The sequence below is a fragment of the Canis lupus genome, chromosome 25 (genome assembly GCF_011100685.1).
Source record: "Canis lupus familiaris isolate Mischka breed German Shepherd chromosome 25, alternate assembly UU_Cfam_GSD_1.0, whole genome shotgun sequence".
Taxonomy (NCBI): domain Eukaryota; kingdom Metazoa; phylum Chordata; class Mammalia; order Carnivora; family Canidae; genus Canis; species Canis lupus.
The window spans coordinates 42,769,413-42,782,608 of NC_049246.1; the positions used below are offsets into that span (position 1 = coordinate 42,769,413).

The window sequence follows — 13,196 nt, forward strand, 5'->3', positions numbered from 1 at the left end:
GGCATATATAATGATTTTTCCAAGGATTTTTGCAAATAAAACCTTACTTTTTAATTTACAAGAATCTTAAGGGGTAAGCAGACCAGACATTGTTATCCTTGTTTTCTAGAGGAAACACAATCACATCAGTGTTCCAAGGTCTTCTACAAAGCCTCATTGTCACACACTGAGACCCCTAAAAAGTCCTATTCCTTTGTGCAGTGACCAATAACCTTGACTCATTAGAATCAAGTGAGAGAGGAGAGTCCCAAGAAGTTACCTGCTCACGACTTCAGATTACACTAAGTAAGAACATTAGGATTGCAACCCTGGATGACAAATACACAGAGTCGAAATCCCGAGATCTGTTTTCCTGATGAATCTTGTTTTGAGCATGCTCTATATGCCTTGGTTCTATTACTTCCAGGAACTATTTTCTGCATTTAGTTTCTCTGGCCCTACTGGGAAGTGTGGAAGGAGGCAGGAAGGCATTATAAATTGTTGTTTAACAGCATGGGCCCACTTGATTGATATATAGAAAATGTAGCAAAAATATGCTGGTAAAAATGACAAACTTTTACTAAACACTATCATGTATTAATGCTAAAGAGTTGAAATAATGTATTTATTCTCTACCGATATGCTTTATATTCTATCCAACATAGTAACTACAGTATTCTTCTACTTGTTGACAATATTGTCATTAATCCCAAACTTAGAAAGCCTTCAAAGAACAATTTGTGCTGCTGTCTAATTATTGATGGGAAAATGATCTCTGATCAGCTATTCTCAAACCCAAATTACTTAAACCATTGGTTTATATTGTGATTTCTTAAAGAGCTTTTGTAAATAAAGTTTTATTTTATTTTCATAAAAACCTTAACAGGAAGACAGAGTAACTATGTTATCCAGCTTTATAGATAAGGCAGCTGTGGCTAATAATGTGGAAGAGCCACTTACAAATTGACATGGAAAGTGAAAAGAAGAGCCAAGCAGGAGCCCATCATTATATCCCAAGCCACCAGAACTGGATTCAATTGAAGGAAAGAGAGAAAAATCATCATAAAAATATTATTGTGATTGCAAGCCCGGTGAATTGTCACAGAATTTGTAAGACTATTGCAAACAAACAATTGTCTCTTCCCTTTTATTTTATAGACCCCGTGGATTTCAGAAAATCACCTATCTCCCAAGAAGGAGCTTGGAAAGTAGGTAAGGGCAAATAAAAACTCTTCGTGGTTACAAATGAACAGCATTTTCTACAAAAGATTCATTCTAATTCTTTGCCATATCCTTCAAAGTAAAATATAAATTCGTTTTAATTTAAGATGCTTTATATTTTAATTTTTGTATTAATTAGTTAGGCTAATGGTTGTAACAAGTAAACCCAAAGAAGTCAAGGGTTCAAACACAATAGAATTAATTTTTTTTCAAGTAAACATTCCAAGGAGTTTTAGATGAGAGAGGGGTGGGACCCTATTTCAAGTGGGGTTCAAGGAAGCAGCCAAGTGGGAGATCTCCCTTCTTCCATACCAGAGTCCTAAGGTGTCCTGGGGGTATACTTGTCTTGGGTTTTTAGAGCTTCCCAAGTTTTTACCCTCTTGATTCCTTTGTCATACACGGAGACTTTCAAGAGACACTTGCTTCCTCTGCAGTGAAAAGATTTGATTACTCTTCAGAGTCCAGTGAGGAAGAGGAGCCCATGAGAGCCTCGAGCTCAGCACTGAGAAGCAATCCTGATGAGGAGGGTAAGGACTACCATCACTAGGCTCCCAGGCACAAGGAATCTGAGTATGGAATTCTTTCTTGTTTCTAGGGTATTTTACTCTGATCATCCTCCATAGACTGGGATCTCATTCCCTGCATTGATCACATCTGGCCATTTTGAAAAATGCAAAGAGAGAAAGCATTATAAATTCAGGTTTGTAAGGTGGCTCTAGTTGAATGGCAGTGCCATTTTTACTACATGCTTTCAGGTTTATTAACCCCAAAGTACTGAATTACGTAATGATTTCCACCCCTGCCCACTCCTATTTTGTAGAGAGCAGAGAAAATGGGTATCTGCCATCGCTTGATTTTGTTGCAAACTTGCTCAAAATTCAAAAGACTCTGATTATTGACAGAGGGAAAAGTTTCTAGTTATTATCATCAAATTCAATTTATAACTTTTGACAGAAGACTCCAATATGACATTGGCCCATATAACGATATTTGAAAATATCTTCACTAATAAGATATCTTTTCGTGTTTATAACAACTGAAAGGTAGGCCAGATAACTATTGCTCTCTCTACTCCACAGGTGGGGAAACTCTAACTCATAAACATTTAAAGATCTTCTATACATTATATATGGAAAGTTACTGGAAAAAGCAGAACAGCCTGGACTCCTAGCAAATATCCATAGTCTTCTATTCAAAACCTTTGAAGCCAGGCATAAAATAATAATCTGTTAGAAAGACAATGTGGTTCATATCCTATATATTACCAAAAAAAAGAATCTAACAGAATCTGGGACAGAATCCTACTCTCAAATATACATACAAATGACCTTGCAACGAGTCTCAAATATATTATATTAATGTTCCTGCAACAAATTGGTGAATTCGAGCAGCCTGGGTAGCTCAGTGGTTTGCACCACCTTCAGTCCAGGGCGTGATCCTGGGAACCCGGGATCGAGTCCCATGTCGGGCTCCCTGCATGGAGCCTGCTTTTCCCTCTGCCTGTGTCTCTGCTTCTGTGTGTGTGTGTGTGTGTGTGTGTGTGTGTGTCTCATGAGTAAATAAATAAAATCTTAAAAAAAAAAAAGAGTCTGTTTTCAAATTGGTGAATTCACACCAAGTGTGAGAAATAAAAATTTTACATAGATTCATGACAGCTCAAGTCCAGATTCACTGCTGAAGTAGTTAGCTGAAAACTTATGGGAAAAATACGGATTTTCAAAATTTCTTTGATTTTGCAATTGGGGCCAAAGGATTGTGGTTCTCCGCTCCATTTAGTAGTGATATTTTTCCTTTAGATGGGAAGAGACAGAAATGATTGTCATAGTGTCTTTCTAGTCCAAATCCTGTCTACAGTGTAAGTAGTCATAAGATTCACAGCTCTTAGTTGTAGATTACTGGTTGTGTTTTCCTTTACTTTCTAGATTCTGCAGATATTGGAAACAAATCTTTTTGGGGAATAAACAACAGGAAAAGACGTAAGTGCAATTAAAACTCTTGATGTAACAACTTTCTTTACTACAAAATCTTTGCTCAAATTTTTTGTTAAATCCTCTAAAATAAAATTACTTGTAAATTAATTGATTCACATTATACATTTTGAATTAGGTGGGCTGGATTAATTGATACAATGTGTAAGCCTCAAAAAGTTCAATGGCACAAATACAATACAAATATATTCTTCATTTGCCTAAATAAGATAAAGTAACCCCTGGAGTGGAGGGTGCTCTGCTCTGTAAGACTATTGAGGGTCCCAGTTGATAGAGGCCCTGACAACTAGAAAATGTTGCTTCCACAGACTCCCTGGATAACCAAAGGAACTGGAAGAAGAAGTACGTGCCGACAAGCGGAAAGGGTAAGACATGGTGAAAAAAGGAAGTACCTTCCATGGCAAAGTTGTCCCCCAGCCCAGCCCTGGGGGTGGTTCCTGGAGCAACTTTGACCAACAGGTCAGATGGAGCCACAGGGTAGCCTGGCAGTAGGAGTATTCCTAGCTCCTAACTTCACTCTCCAATTTTCCTTTTAAAGAATTTTGTACTAGATTTGTTCCTAGAACACAGACTGAGACTTCTAAGAAATTTTATTTCTTTCTGCAGGGATCAGCAGTGGTAACTTTTCAGAATTACATCGTGCAGAAGAATCTCAGGAATCTTCTAACTCAGTCCTAAGAAGTGGGTCAGGTAAAGAAGATTAGGATGCCAAGCCTTGGCCTGCAGAATGTCAGGAATTAAACGCTACTGTTTCCTGATGCATTTTATTCTCAGCACCTTGAAGACCTGTATCCAGTTAATCCTGGGAACTCCTTTTCAGCATTTTAGAAAATAGAAGGGGACAGGAAATTATTATAAATTCATGTTTAACAGGATGAGTTCTATTGAATAAATGTATGTAATTATATACTGCTGTTGTGGAAGAAATGAATAGCAAAATGGTGGTATCTTTTTAAATACCTACTGTCATGCCTACTAACACTAAGACCTTAGTTTTCTATAGTGGCATATTGATTGACATTAATGTCATTTGTAATTGTAAAAGCCTCAAAAGACAACTGGCTCCGCTATGTAATTACAGACAGAAATAAAAGCGTCAGATCAACAACTTTCAAACTTTAGTATAGTTTTTGACAGTTGCCCATCATATTGTAATTTGATTATACTGTGTTATTTTAAACTACTTTGGCAGATAAGATCTTACTTTGTAATCACGATATCCTTAAGATTTAGGCATGCTAATTCTTGTCATCCTATTTTGGAATAAAGAAGTAGACATTTGACCAAATTCACCAATTTGGCCAAAGGTCAAAAAGTATGACTCTTGTATATAATAGGCAGGAATATAAGAGCTGTATCCCATGATCAAAATCCAAAAAGGAGGTACAAAGGAACTGATATATAGTATCAGCAGTATGTATCAGTGCCTGATGCAAGAAAAATTTATTTTAACAACTAGATAGGTAGATAGATAGAGATTGATAGATAGATGATAGATGATAGATAGATAGATAGATAGATAGATAGATAGATAGATAGATAAAAATGAAAATCATAAAGAAAAAAAAAGATGGTAGGAGTGGTGCCAGATATAAGGAATACAAAATACCTGGAAGGGAAGAGCCAAAAAGGATAAATACAGAAATAAAAAGGAACAGAGATTAAGAACATCATTGATGAAAAAGAGAAAAAAAAAAACACAGAGCACAAGAGAAATCAGGGAAATGGGGAGAGAAGCTCATAGAATCAAGTAATGGTGATAGAAATGTGTAAAGCAGGGAAATGGTCAGAAAATCAAGAAATAATGAGAAAAATGATATGTGACCAGATAGGAAAGATGACAGAGCACATCTTTGTTGGATATAAGGTGTAGTCATCAGAGTGGGTATTTTCTCAGCTCATCTGAGCCATGAATGTAAATGAGCATGACAACATCAAAGTGGTCACTGTCTATAGTCTGTCATTTCCTTATTTCTCTTCAATGTCCTCCTGTGAATTCAAAGCTCCTCAGATGAATAGAGAAAGAAGGTCAGAAGAGATGCCAACCTATAAGCACCTGTTGGTGCTTACGTTACATTATTATTATCTTTTATATATGATATCTATTATCTATTATATAAGCCGTTACATTATTATTATCTTTGTTTTCTTGTCTGCACAGAGGAAAAGCTCTTCTTTCTTTATCTTACCTTCCCCCTAAAACATTGCATGTACATGCAAATGCAGACACACATGCACACAACTCCCATACATTGTGTAAGGTTTGGACTACTTTCAACAGGTTTGAGGGAGTCAAAAGAGAAAGAAGAGCTGTGTTCCTGAATGGAGGGAGGTTAACACTGAGTGGAGCATGTAAGGAGAAAGAATGGAAAAGATAGGCTGGGTTCTTCAAATGGAAAAACATCTCACTGAGTATGCTTCAAGTATTTTCAAGTGGAATGGAAATGGAATCCAAATATCACCAGATTGGGGGGTTTTGTGGGGGAAGAGTGTTGATTTTCAAGATACTCTCAGAAGTTGTACCAGAAACATGGCAATAGAGTCCATGACTGGCTGAGTCTTACAATGTAGAAAGCCCGTAGTGAATTGGTAAAAGTAATGGTGGCCAACAGTGTGGTCAGTGCCAAGAGTAGTCATTTGGTCATGATGAAAGTAGCAGTCTATGAAATGAAGCTGAATATAGATAAAATATAAAGACAAAAATTGTACTTGTAAAAACAGCTAAAATATCAAGATAAGATTAAGAGAAACAGACTGGAAGCAAAGAGAAAATGGAAAAGGAAGTGACAGTAGAAAGAGGATTACTTCAATAATAAAATGAGATTCAGGGATAGAAGCATAGAGAATTGATGGAGTGGGGTATATACATCGGGAATAAATGGAGAGGAGAAAGAGGAGGCACACAGAGAACCATGTAGAGAAAGAGTTAAAAAGATGAGATAAAAAATGGCAGAGTGTAAAAAGAAGAGAGGCAAGATGGAGAAATTGTGGGATCTGAAATGGGACAAAAGCAATGTTGGTGCAAGTGTGGTTCTTAGTAGCAGTGGCTTTACAGAGCAAGGCGCTCCCAGGTATCAGTGTCCCCTATAACTCACCCAGATTACAAGAGACCTTGTCCAGGCATTTCACTCATTCCTATGGTTTCAATCACCATCCACAACTTAATAGTTCCTAAGCATCCATTTCCAGCCCAGCCCCGTCCTCCAAGCATCTAAACTCATCCATCCAAATGGCAGAATGACCTCTGTCCAAGGTTCTGAAGGTCCTAGCCTTCCCCACTTTAGATGTCTTTCAAAACCTTCAAACTCAACACTTGCAAAACTGAGCACATCATCTTCCTAAAACCAGCATCTGCTTCTCCAGTATTCTGTTTCTAAAATACACTATTAATTGCCCCATTGTTTTCAAATTGAAATTCACAGAGTCACCCATGACACTGTTGTCTCCTCAATTGACACACCACATCTATCACCTAACTCTATCAAGTCTTCCTTTTAAATGTCTCCAGCTGTCCTTTAATCTCCACTCCCAGTGCTGACGCTCTAATCCATATCTATCTCACTTCTCATTGTACTAGATTTACAGGATCTTGTTCTCCTTCTAATCTTCTTCCCACCAGATGTATTCTAAGTGATTTAGCTAAATTGATATTTCAAAACTGCATCCAAAGTCCTTTAATTTCCCTTAGGACTGAGTCAATTCTCCTTCATGGGGCCTCCAAAGCCACTTACCTAAGGGCTCCTGCCTCTTTCTCCATCCTTATCAATGTTCCTTATTCTTTCACTTCATGCTCAGATATACTAAACTCCTTGTGGTTACTTTCATTTGCTGAATCTACATACACTTCTTTACACACACTTCTTCATATTTCAATATATTCACTCATTTGTTTCTGTGTCAATTCCCTGGTCGTTCATAAAATTGACAAGCATTGATGCTTCAGTAGTCTTCTGCCTGAATTATTATCAGCACCCATCTCAGCGCCTGGTACATGAAAGGGGTTTAGCAAACTTACTGAGTGAGTGAAAAAAAATTGTTCACTTCCTGTATTCTAACATTTGGAAATATGTCTGTCAAAAGTTACTTTATTATAGTATTTATACAGAATATTTACAGAAACTATTTTAATAATTGAATTTTATATATACAAATATATAAATGTAATAAAATAATATTTCTGGAAAAGAATAATATCACATAAAGTAAATATAAGAGTATGTGAAAATGTCAGAAATGGTGGATAGGAAAAGCATATAAAGAAAAAGTAGAAGAACAGAAATACAGATTTAGGGCAAAGAGAAAAGGATAAAAGAGAAAAAATAGGTTGAAAGGAAGGGCAAAAACAATGGGGAGCAAACAAAGAAAGTGATTTCAGAGGTTGAGACATCTTTTAGTGGAGGGTTTGGGGAAGGGAGGATCATTAGAAGAGAAGAGATGCAAATGAAAACTCTTTACAAATCATAATTTAGGAGCAGAGTCCCAAGGACTTGGAAATGAAGAGTGTTCATGTGTCATGTGCCTTTCGAAAGGTATTTCAAGAGGCCAAGGAACAAGGACTGAGAATAGCCAAGCATCTGACATGATGGGTAAGGCTGCCTGAGGGTCTTGGGGTGGAGGTGGTTCTGCTGATACCACAGACCCTGGGTATGTAGTTGATCAGAGTTCAAGGACATCAGGCAGCTGACCAATGGAATGACCAGTTATGGAAGTTGAGGGGTCACAGGGTCCTAGACTGCACAATGTCAGGAATCTGATATCAGAGATTTTGTTTCCTGCTGCACTTGACTCTGAACACACTTTGATAAGGAAGGAGTACATCCATGCCAGAGTCCCATTCTCTGCACCTACCTGACCTGAGCCTTTTGGGAGTGGCAGGGAGGCAAGAGATCCTTATAAAGTCATGTTGAACAGGGTGGATTGACATGGATGATCTAGTAGAAACACACTGGTAAAAATGGCAGTATCTCATTTACTAAAGTATTGGATTTATATAGTGACATCCCACCCTTGTCCGTGGAATGAAGAAATCCAAGTGTTCTTCAGATAATAGTGTCACTTTGTCACAACCTTGGAAAAGCCTCAAAAGACAAATGGTCCTGTTACCTGTCAGGAAACAAAGGCCCTAGATAAGTATTCTTAAACTCAGCATATAGTTTTGAAGAATGCCTTCCATAGTTGACGAATGTAGTGATTTCTCATTAACTTTTGTAAATAAGATCTTATTTCATTGTCATAAAAAATTTAAAGCCTGAACAGGATAACAGTTGCTATTCTTGTTTCATGAATGAAGAAACTGATGTACTTAAGAAATTAAGAGCCTTTTTAAAGTCCCAGAGAAATAAAGGACCTTAGATATCAATTCAGTCCCTGTCTGTTTCCTTTAGAAGGAAGACAGAGAAATGATACTCAGATCATTATAAACTCAAGCCTTCTGCAGTCTGAATTGTCATAAGATTTGTAATTTTTATTTCTAAATTACAGCTATATGACCACCACCTATTACTTTCTAGATACCATGGATATTGGAAACAATCCTACTTCGGGAAAACACAATGAGAAAATAAGTAAGAATGAAAAAGAATTTACTTGATTTTTATGTCACAAATGCAGTGTTTTTTTAATGCTATAATTTATCATTATTTTCTATGCCTTTCATAAGACAAAAAAAATGAATGCCTTTTTTTTAAATGAATGCCTTTTAAAGCAACTATTTTTTTCCAAAATGGTCATATCTTGATATTGTGTTTTATTCTGATTTTAAAATATCTTTCTTATAAACATTGGTATATGTCTTTGCAGAATTTTTCTCTGCATGTATTAAGTCAGTTTGGAATATATTTTTATTTATCTTAATATGGTAATTCTATACACTTTTCCCTTTCTTGCTTTTTAAAATTAATGTATCATACCTAAGCAGTAAAAACATTTAACATTCTAACTGAGCTATATATAGTCTTATTTGGTGCTTTCACATGCACCAGTCTTCATTTTGAGGGTGATTGAGCATTTTTCATTTGTTATTGGTCATTTGTTTTTCTTCTTCATTGAAGTCTTTGTCACAGAGTGTCGTGTCAGCTTCCTATTGTGGTGGTTGTCTTTTTCTTACATTGCTGAATGGATATAAAAAAGCTTATCTGGTATATACATTAAATCCACATTATATATGTTGCTAATATGCTGTCCCATTTGTTTTCCTTTCCTTTTGTTTATTTGTTTGTTTAAAGATTATTTTAGAGACAAAGAGAAAGCATGAGTGGGGGGAGGGGCAGAGGGAGAGAGAATCCCAAGCAAACTCCCCACTGAGCATGAAGGCAGACTGGGGGTTCAAACTTACCATCCTGAGATCATGACCTGAGCTGAAATCAAGAGTCAGATGTTTAACTGAACTATGAGGACCCTCCTATTATATTTTCCTTTTAGGCTTGTTAATGGACTCTTTTGTCCTAGAGATGTTATAAATTTTTAAGTAGTCAAATTTGTCAGCTTTTTTTCTCTCTGGCTCTTGGGTTTCCCATTGCTTTTATAACAGCCATTTTACCTGAAGATTTTAAAAACATTGTTCCATGTTTGAAATACCTATCATTTTTTTTAATTTTTTATTTATTTATGATAGTCACAGAGAGAAAGAGAGAGAGGCAGAGACACAGGCAGAGGGAGAAGCAGGCTCCATGCACCGGGAGCCCGACGTGGGATTCGATCCCGGGTCTCCAGGATCGCGCCCTGGGCCAAAGGCAGGCGCCAAACCGCTGCGCCACCCAGGGATCCCGAAATACCTATCATTTTTTATGTTTACATCTATAATTCCATGAGTTTTTCCTCTCTGCTTTCATGTGAGGTGGGAATTTAAAAAATATTCTCTACACTATTACATTGTGATTGAACCACCACTTTAATCATACAGTGCCTTTACCTGTCTATGTACTAGATTTTCTTTTGCAATCAAAGGGGTTACAGAAAAGAAGAGAAAGTTCAGAGGTAGCACCATCCTGATGACTCATTGAGGGTGAATTTTAGAATCAACTCAAGAAGATCCCCCACCCCCCTCCTTCCCAAGTTCACTGGAATCTCTGATTAGAAATGCACTGGGTGTTATTTGTAAGTGATGAATCACTAAATTCTACACCTGAAACCAATTTTACCATATATGATAACTAACTGGAATTTAAACAAAAAACTTGAGGGAAAAAAGAAGAAATGCATTGAAAATGCAGATTAATTTTGGGAGAACAGAGATTTTACCCACTTATATCTTATTTAATGTTCTTCCAATAGGAATTTTCTTACACTTTTAAAAAACTCTTATATGGTGTACCAATGTGTTTGTTACTATGGATATCTTTTTTTTCCCCATTACATAATACCTGGAGTGAATTTAAATGAGACAAAGCTCTCAAAATCTTTATTTAAGTAAAAAAATCTGTGGTTATTTTATTACCTGCTTGTGTGTGAGGAAATAAGAATGCCAAGGTTTTTTTTTTTCTGATTTAATATAAAACCTTATAAGCATTTATATAGTTTAGGGATTCCAATGTCAATCAAAATATGATGGCCAGTATCGAATTGCTGAATTACTATTTTGTGTAACACTTTATGTTAATTACATTGGAATTAAAATAAAAATTTTACAAATCTGATGGCCAGGGATACCTGGGTGGCTCAGCAGTTGAGCATCTGCCTTTGGCTCAGGTCATTATTCCTGTGGTCTTGGTATAGAGTCCCATGTCAGGCTCCGCATAAGGAGCCTGCTTCTCCCTCTGCCTGTGTCTCTGCCTCTCTCTCTGTGTCTCTCATGAATGAGTGGATAAAATCTTTAAAAAAAATATGATGGCCAGGTCCAAGAATTATCAAGACTGTCAATCAGATTTAAGGCTTCTTTGGAACTGGTTTCATGAGAAGTAGTAATAATTTCTAATTAGGGGAATATTACAAGACCCCTTCAAATGAACTGTTCCAAGGACAAATTTTTTAACAACTGAGAGAAGAACAATCTGGTAATGATTGCCGTATCTCCATATTTTGCAAGAGAATAAGACTTACCTTTTTGTGAGATTTCTCAATTTAATATTTTGTCAAATCATATTCTTTAAGTAGTTTATGGTGCAGAATGCTCTCTCTCCTTCCACAGCTATAAGTTGGGGGACTTTCTCTCCATCTCTTTCTGTAATTCCTTGTTAATTACATATATATGTGTGTGTGTGTGTGTGTGTGTGTGTGTGTGTATACATTTTTAATAAAGATTTCAATTAATTAATTTATTTGAGAGAGAGCATGAAAGAGAACACAAGCGGGAGTGGGCAGAGGGGGAGGGAGAAGCAGGCTCCCCACTGAGCAGGCAAACCAAGTCTGGACTCAATCCCAGGACCCTGAGCCAAAGGCAGACGCTTAACTGACTGAGCCATCCAAGCATCCTTCTTTGTTAGTTACAAAGACTTACATTTTTCAAATCTGATTTCTGGATTTCGTTAGATAGCCATATAAGAAATGCAAGCCCATAGAGTTCAGAAATACATAGTTGGCAGAAAACAGAGAAGCGCCTGAAAAGGATTTTACCTAAAAACAGTGAAAATAGATACATAGAGATTTTTTTTCTCCTATAGCTTCCTATCTTATTTCTTAAATCTGAATCAGCTTGAGATCCCCTGTGTTTTTTTATTTTCAGATTTCCTTTCTTGCCTTCACCTAAATACAGTGTGAATGATCTGTTCAGTATTTAGGAGATTGATGCTTATGATACCTTTTTAAAAAGATGACATCTTAATAATATTGTATACACATTATTACTTATAGGCTAAGTATTATTCCCAGCATCATTTAGATACTTTCTATATTTTTTCTTGTATCTCCAAATCCTGACACCCCTTCCTTATTCACATTTCATTTACCAGACCTCATCCTAATAGGCTTCATCATACTTCCCTTTTCACTGCTCTGCTTATCCACTGCACATTCCCAACGCTTCCACAACTTCTCTTTCCTTATAAATCAGACCACATCTATACTGACAACCACCAAAACTCAGTCTCTCTTCAAAGTACTTATTCTGGGTGAAGATGCACAGACATTGAAACTGCCCATGGGGGATCCCTGGGTGGCTCAGCGGTTTAGCACCTGCCTTTGGCCCAGGGCACGATCCTGGAGTCCCAGGATCGAGTCCCACGTTGGGCTCCCTGCATGGAGCCTGCTTCTCCCTCCTCCTGTGTCTCTGCCTCTCTCTCTCTCTTTCTCTCTCTATCATGAATAAATAAATAAATCTTTGAAAAAAAAAAAAGAAAGAAAGAAACTGCCCATGATTACTTACTGCAGTAACATGAGGAATTTGGCAGAATGGAAGGAAGAGCCAGCTTTCGGGGTAATATGGGTGCTCCCCCATAAAGGAGTGTGGAAGGCTTCAATAGAGGATTAGATTTTTGAAAGACTGGACAAGCTCATGCTCATGCTAAAGACTGGATAGAACCATGTTGGCTGCAGATGAAGTCCCCATGGCTCCGTCTGAAGGATATGGCAAGACAATTCACAGTGACCCCTACTTGCACAGACTAAGGGGATGAACCTCCTTCTTTTTAAGCTCTAAGGTTTACCCAAAGGCAGAGTTGCAGCATGGCTCAAGGTATAATCACAACACTGATTCCCAGTGACACATGTGCTTATTGGCATAGCCCCCCAATGCAGAAATCTTGGGTACTAAATGCAAAGTGAGAGCCTCCATATTTCCCCCATAATAATGAAACAGAGAAGGGCTAATTTTGCAAGGTTAGGCCAGTGTTGTACCCCAAATACTTAGTATGTTTTCCTTCTTTAGCTGTCCTTGCTCTAGGTCAGAGGTACTAACATCACAAGAATTCCTTCATTCTGCTGTATAGCAGGTGAGAAAGACTCACCTGAAATAGTTAAGCCGGGGATCCCTGCGTGGCTCAGCAGTTTAGCACCTGCCTTTGGCCCAGGGCACGATCCTGGAGTCCAGGGATCGAGTCCCACATCGGGCTCCTGGCATGGAGCCTGCTTCTCCCT

General features: G+C 37.5%; 1 protein-coding gene across 11 annotated transcripts in view; it reads left to right on the plus strand.

Moving 5' to 3' along the window:
* Positions 1 to 13,196, plus strand: part of SP100 (SP100 nuclear antigen) — a 97,711-nt gene that overhangs the window by 47,256 nt on the left and 37,259 nt on the right. For all 11 annotated transcript variants that reach the window (XM_038574091.1, XM_038574098.1, XM_038574092.1 and 8 more), the window contains 7 exons: positions 1,138 to 1,191; positions 1,635 to 1,727; positions 3,123 to 3,176; positions 3,497 to 3,553; positions 3,795 to 3,878; positions 7,658 to 7,774; positions 8,699 to 8,752. In XM_038574091.1, the coding sequence (XP_038430019.1) occupies positions 1,138 to 1,191; positions 1,635 to 1,727; positions 3,123 to 3,176; positions 3,497 to 3,553; positions 3,795 to 3,878; positions 7,658 to 7,774; positions 8,699 to 8,752 (513 nt within the window). The remainder of the gene's footprint in view (positions 1 to 1,137; positions 1,192 to 1,634; positions 1,728 to 3,122; positions 3,177 to 3,496; positions 3,554 to 3,794; positions 3,879 to 7,657; positions 7,775 to 8,698; positions 8,753 to 13,196) is intronic.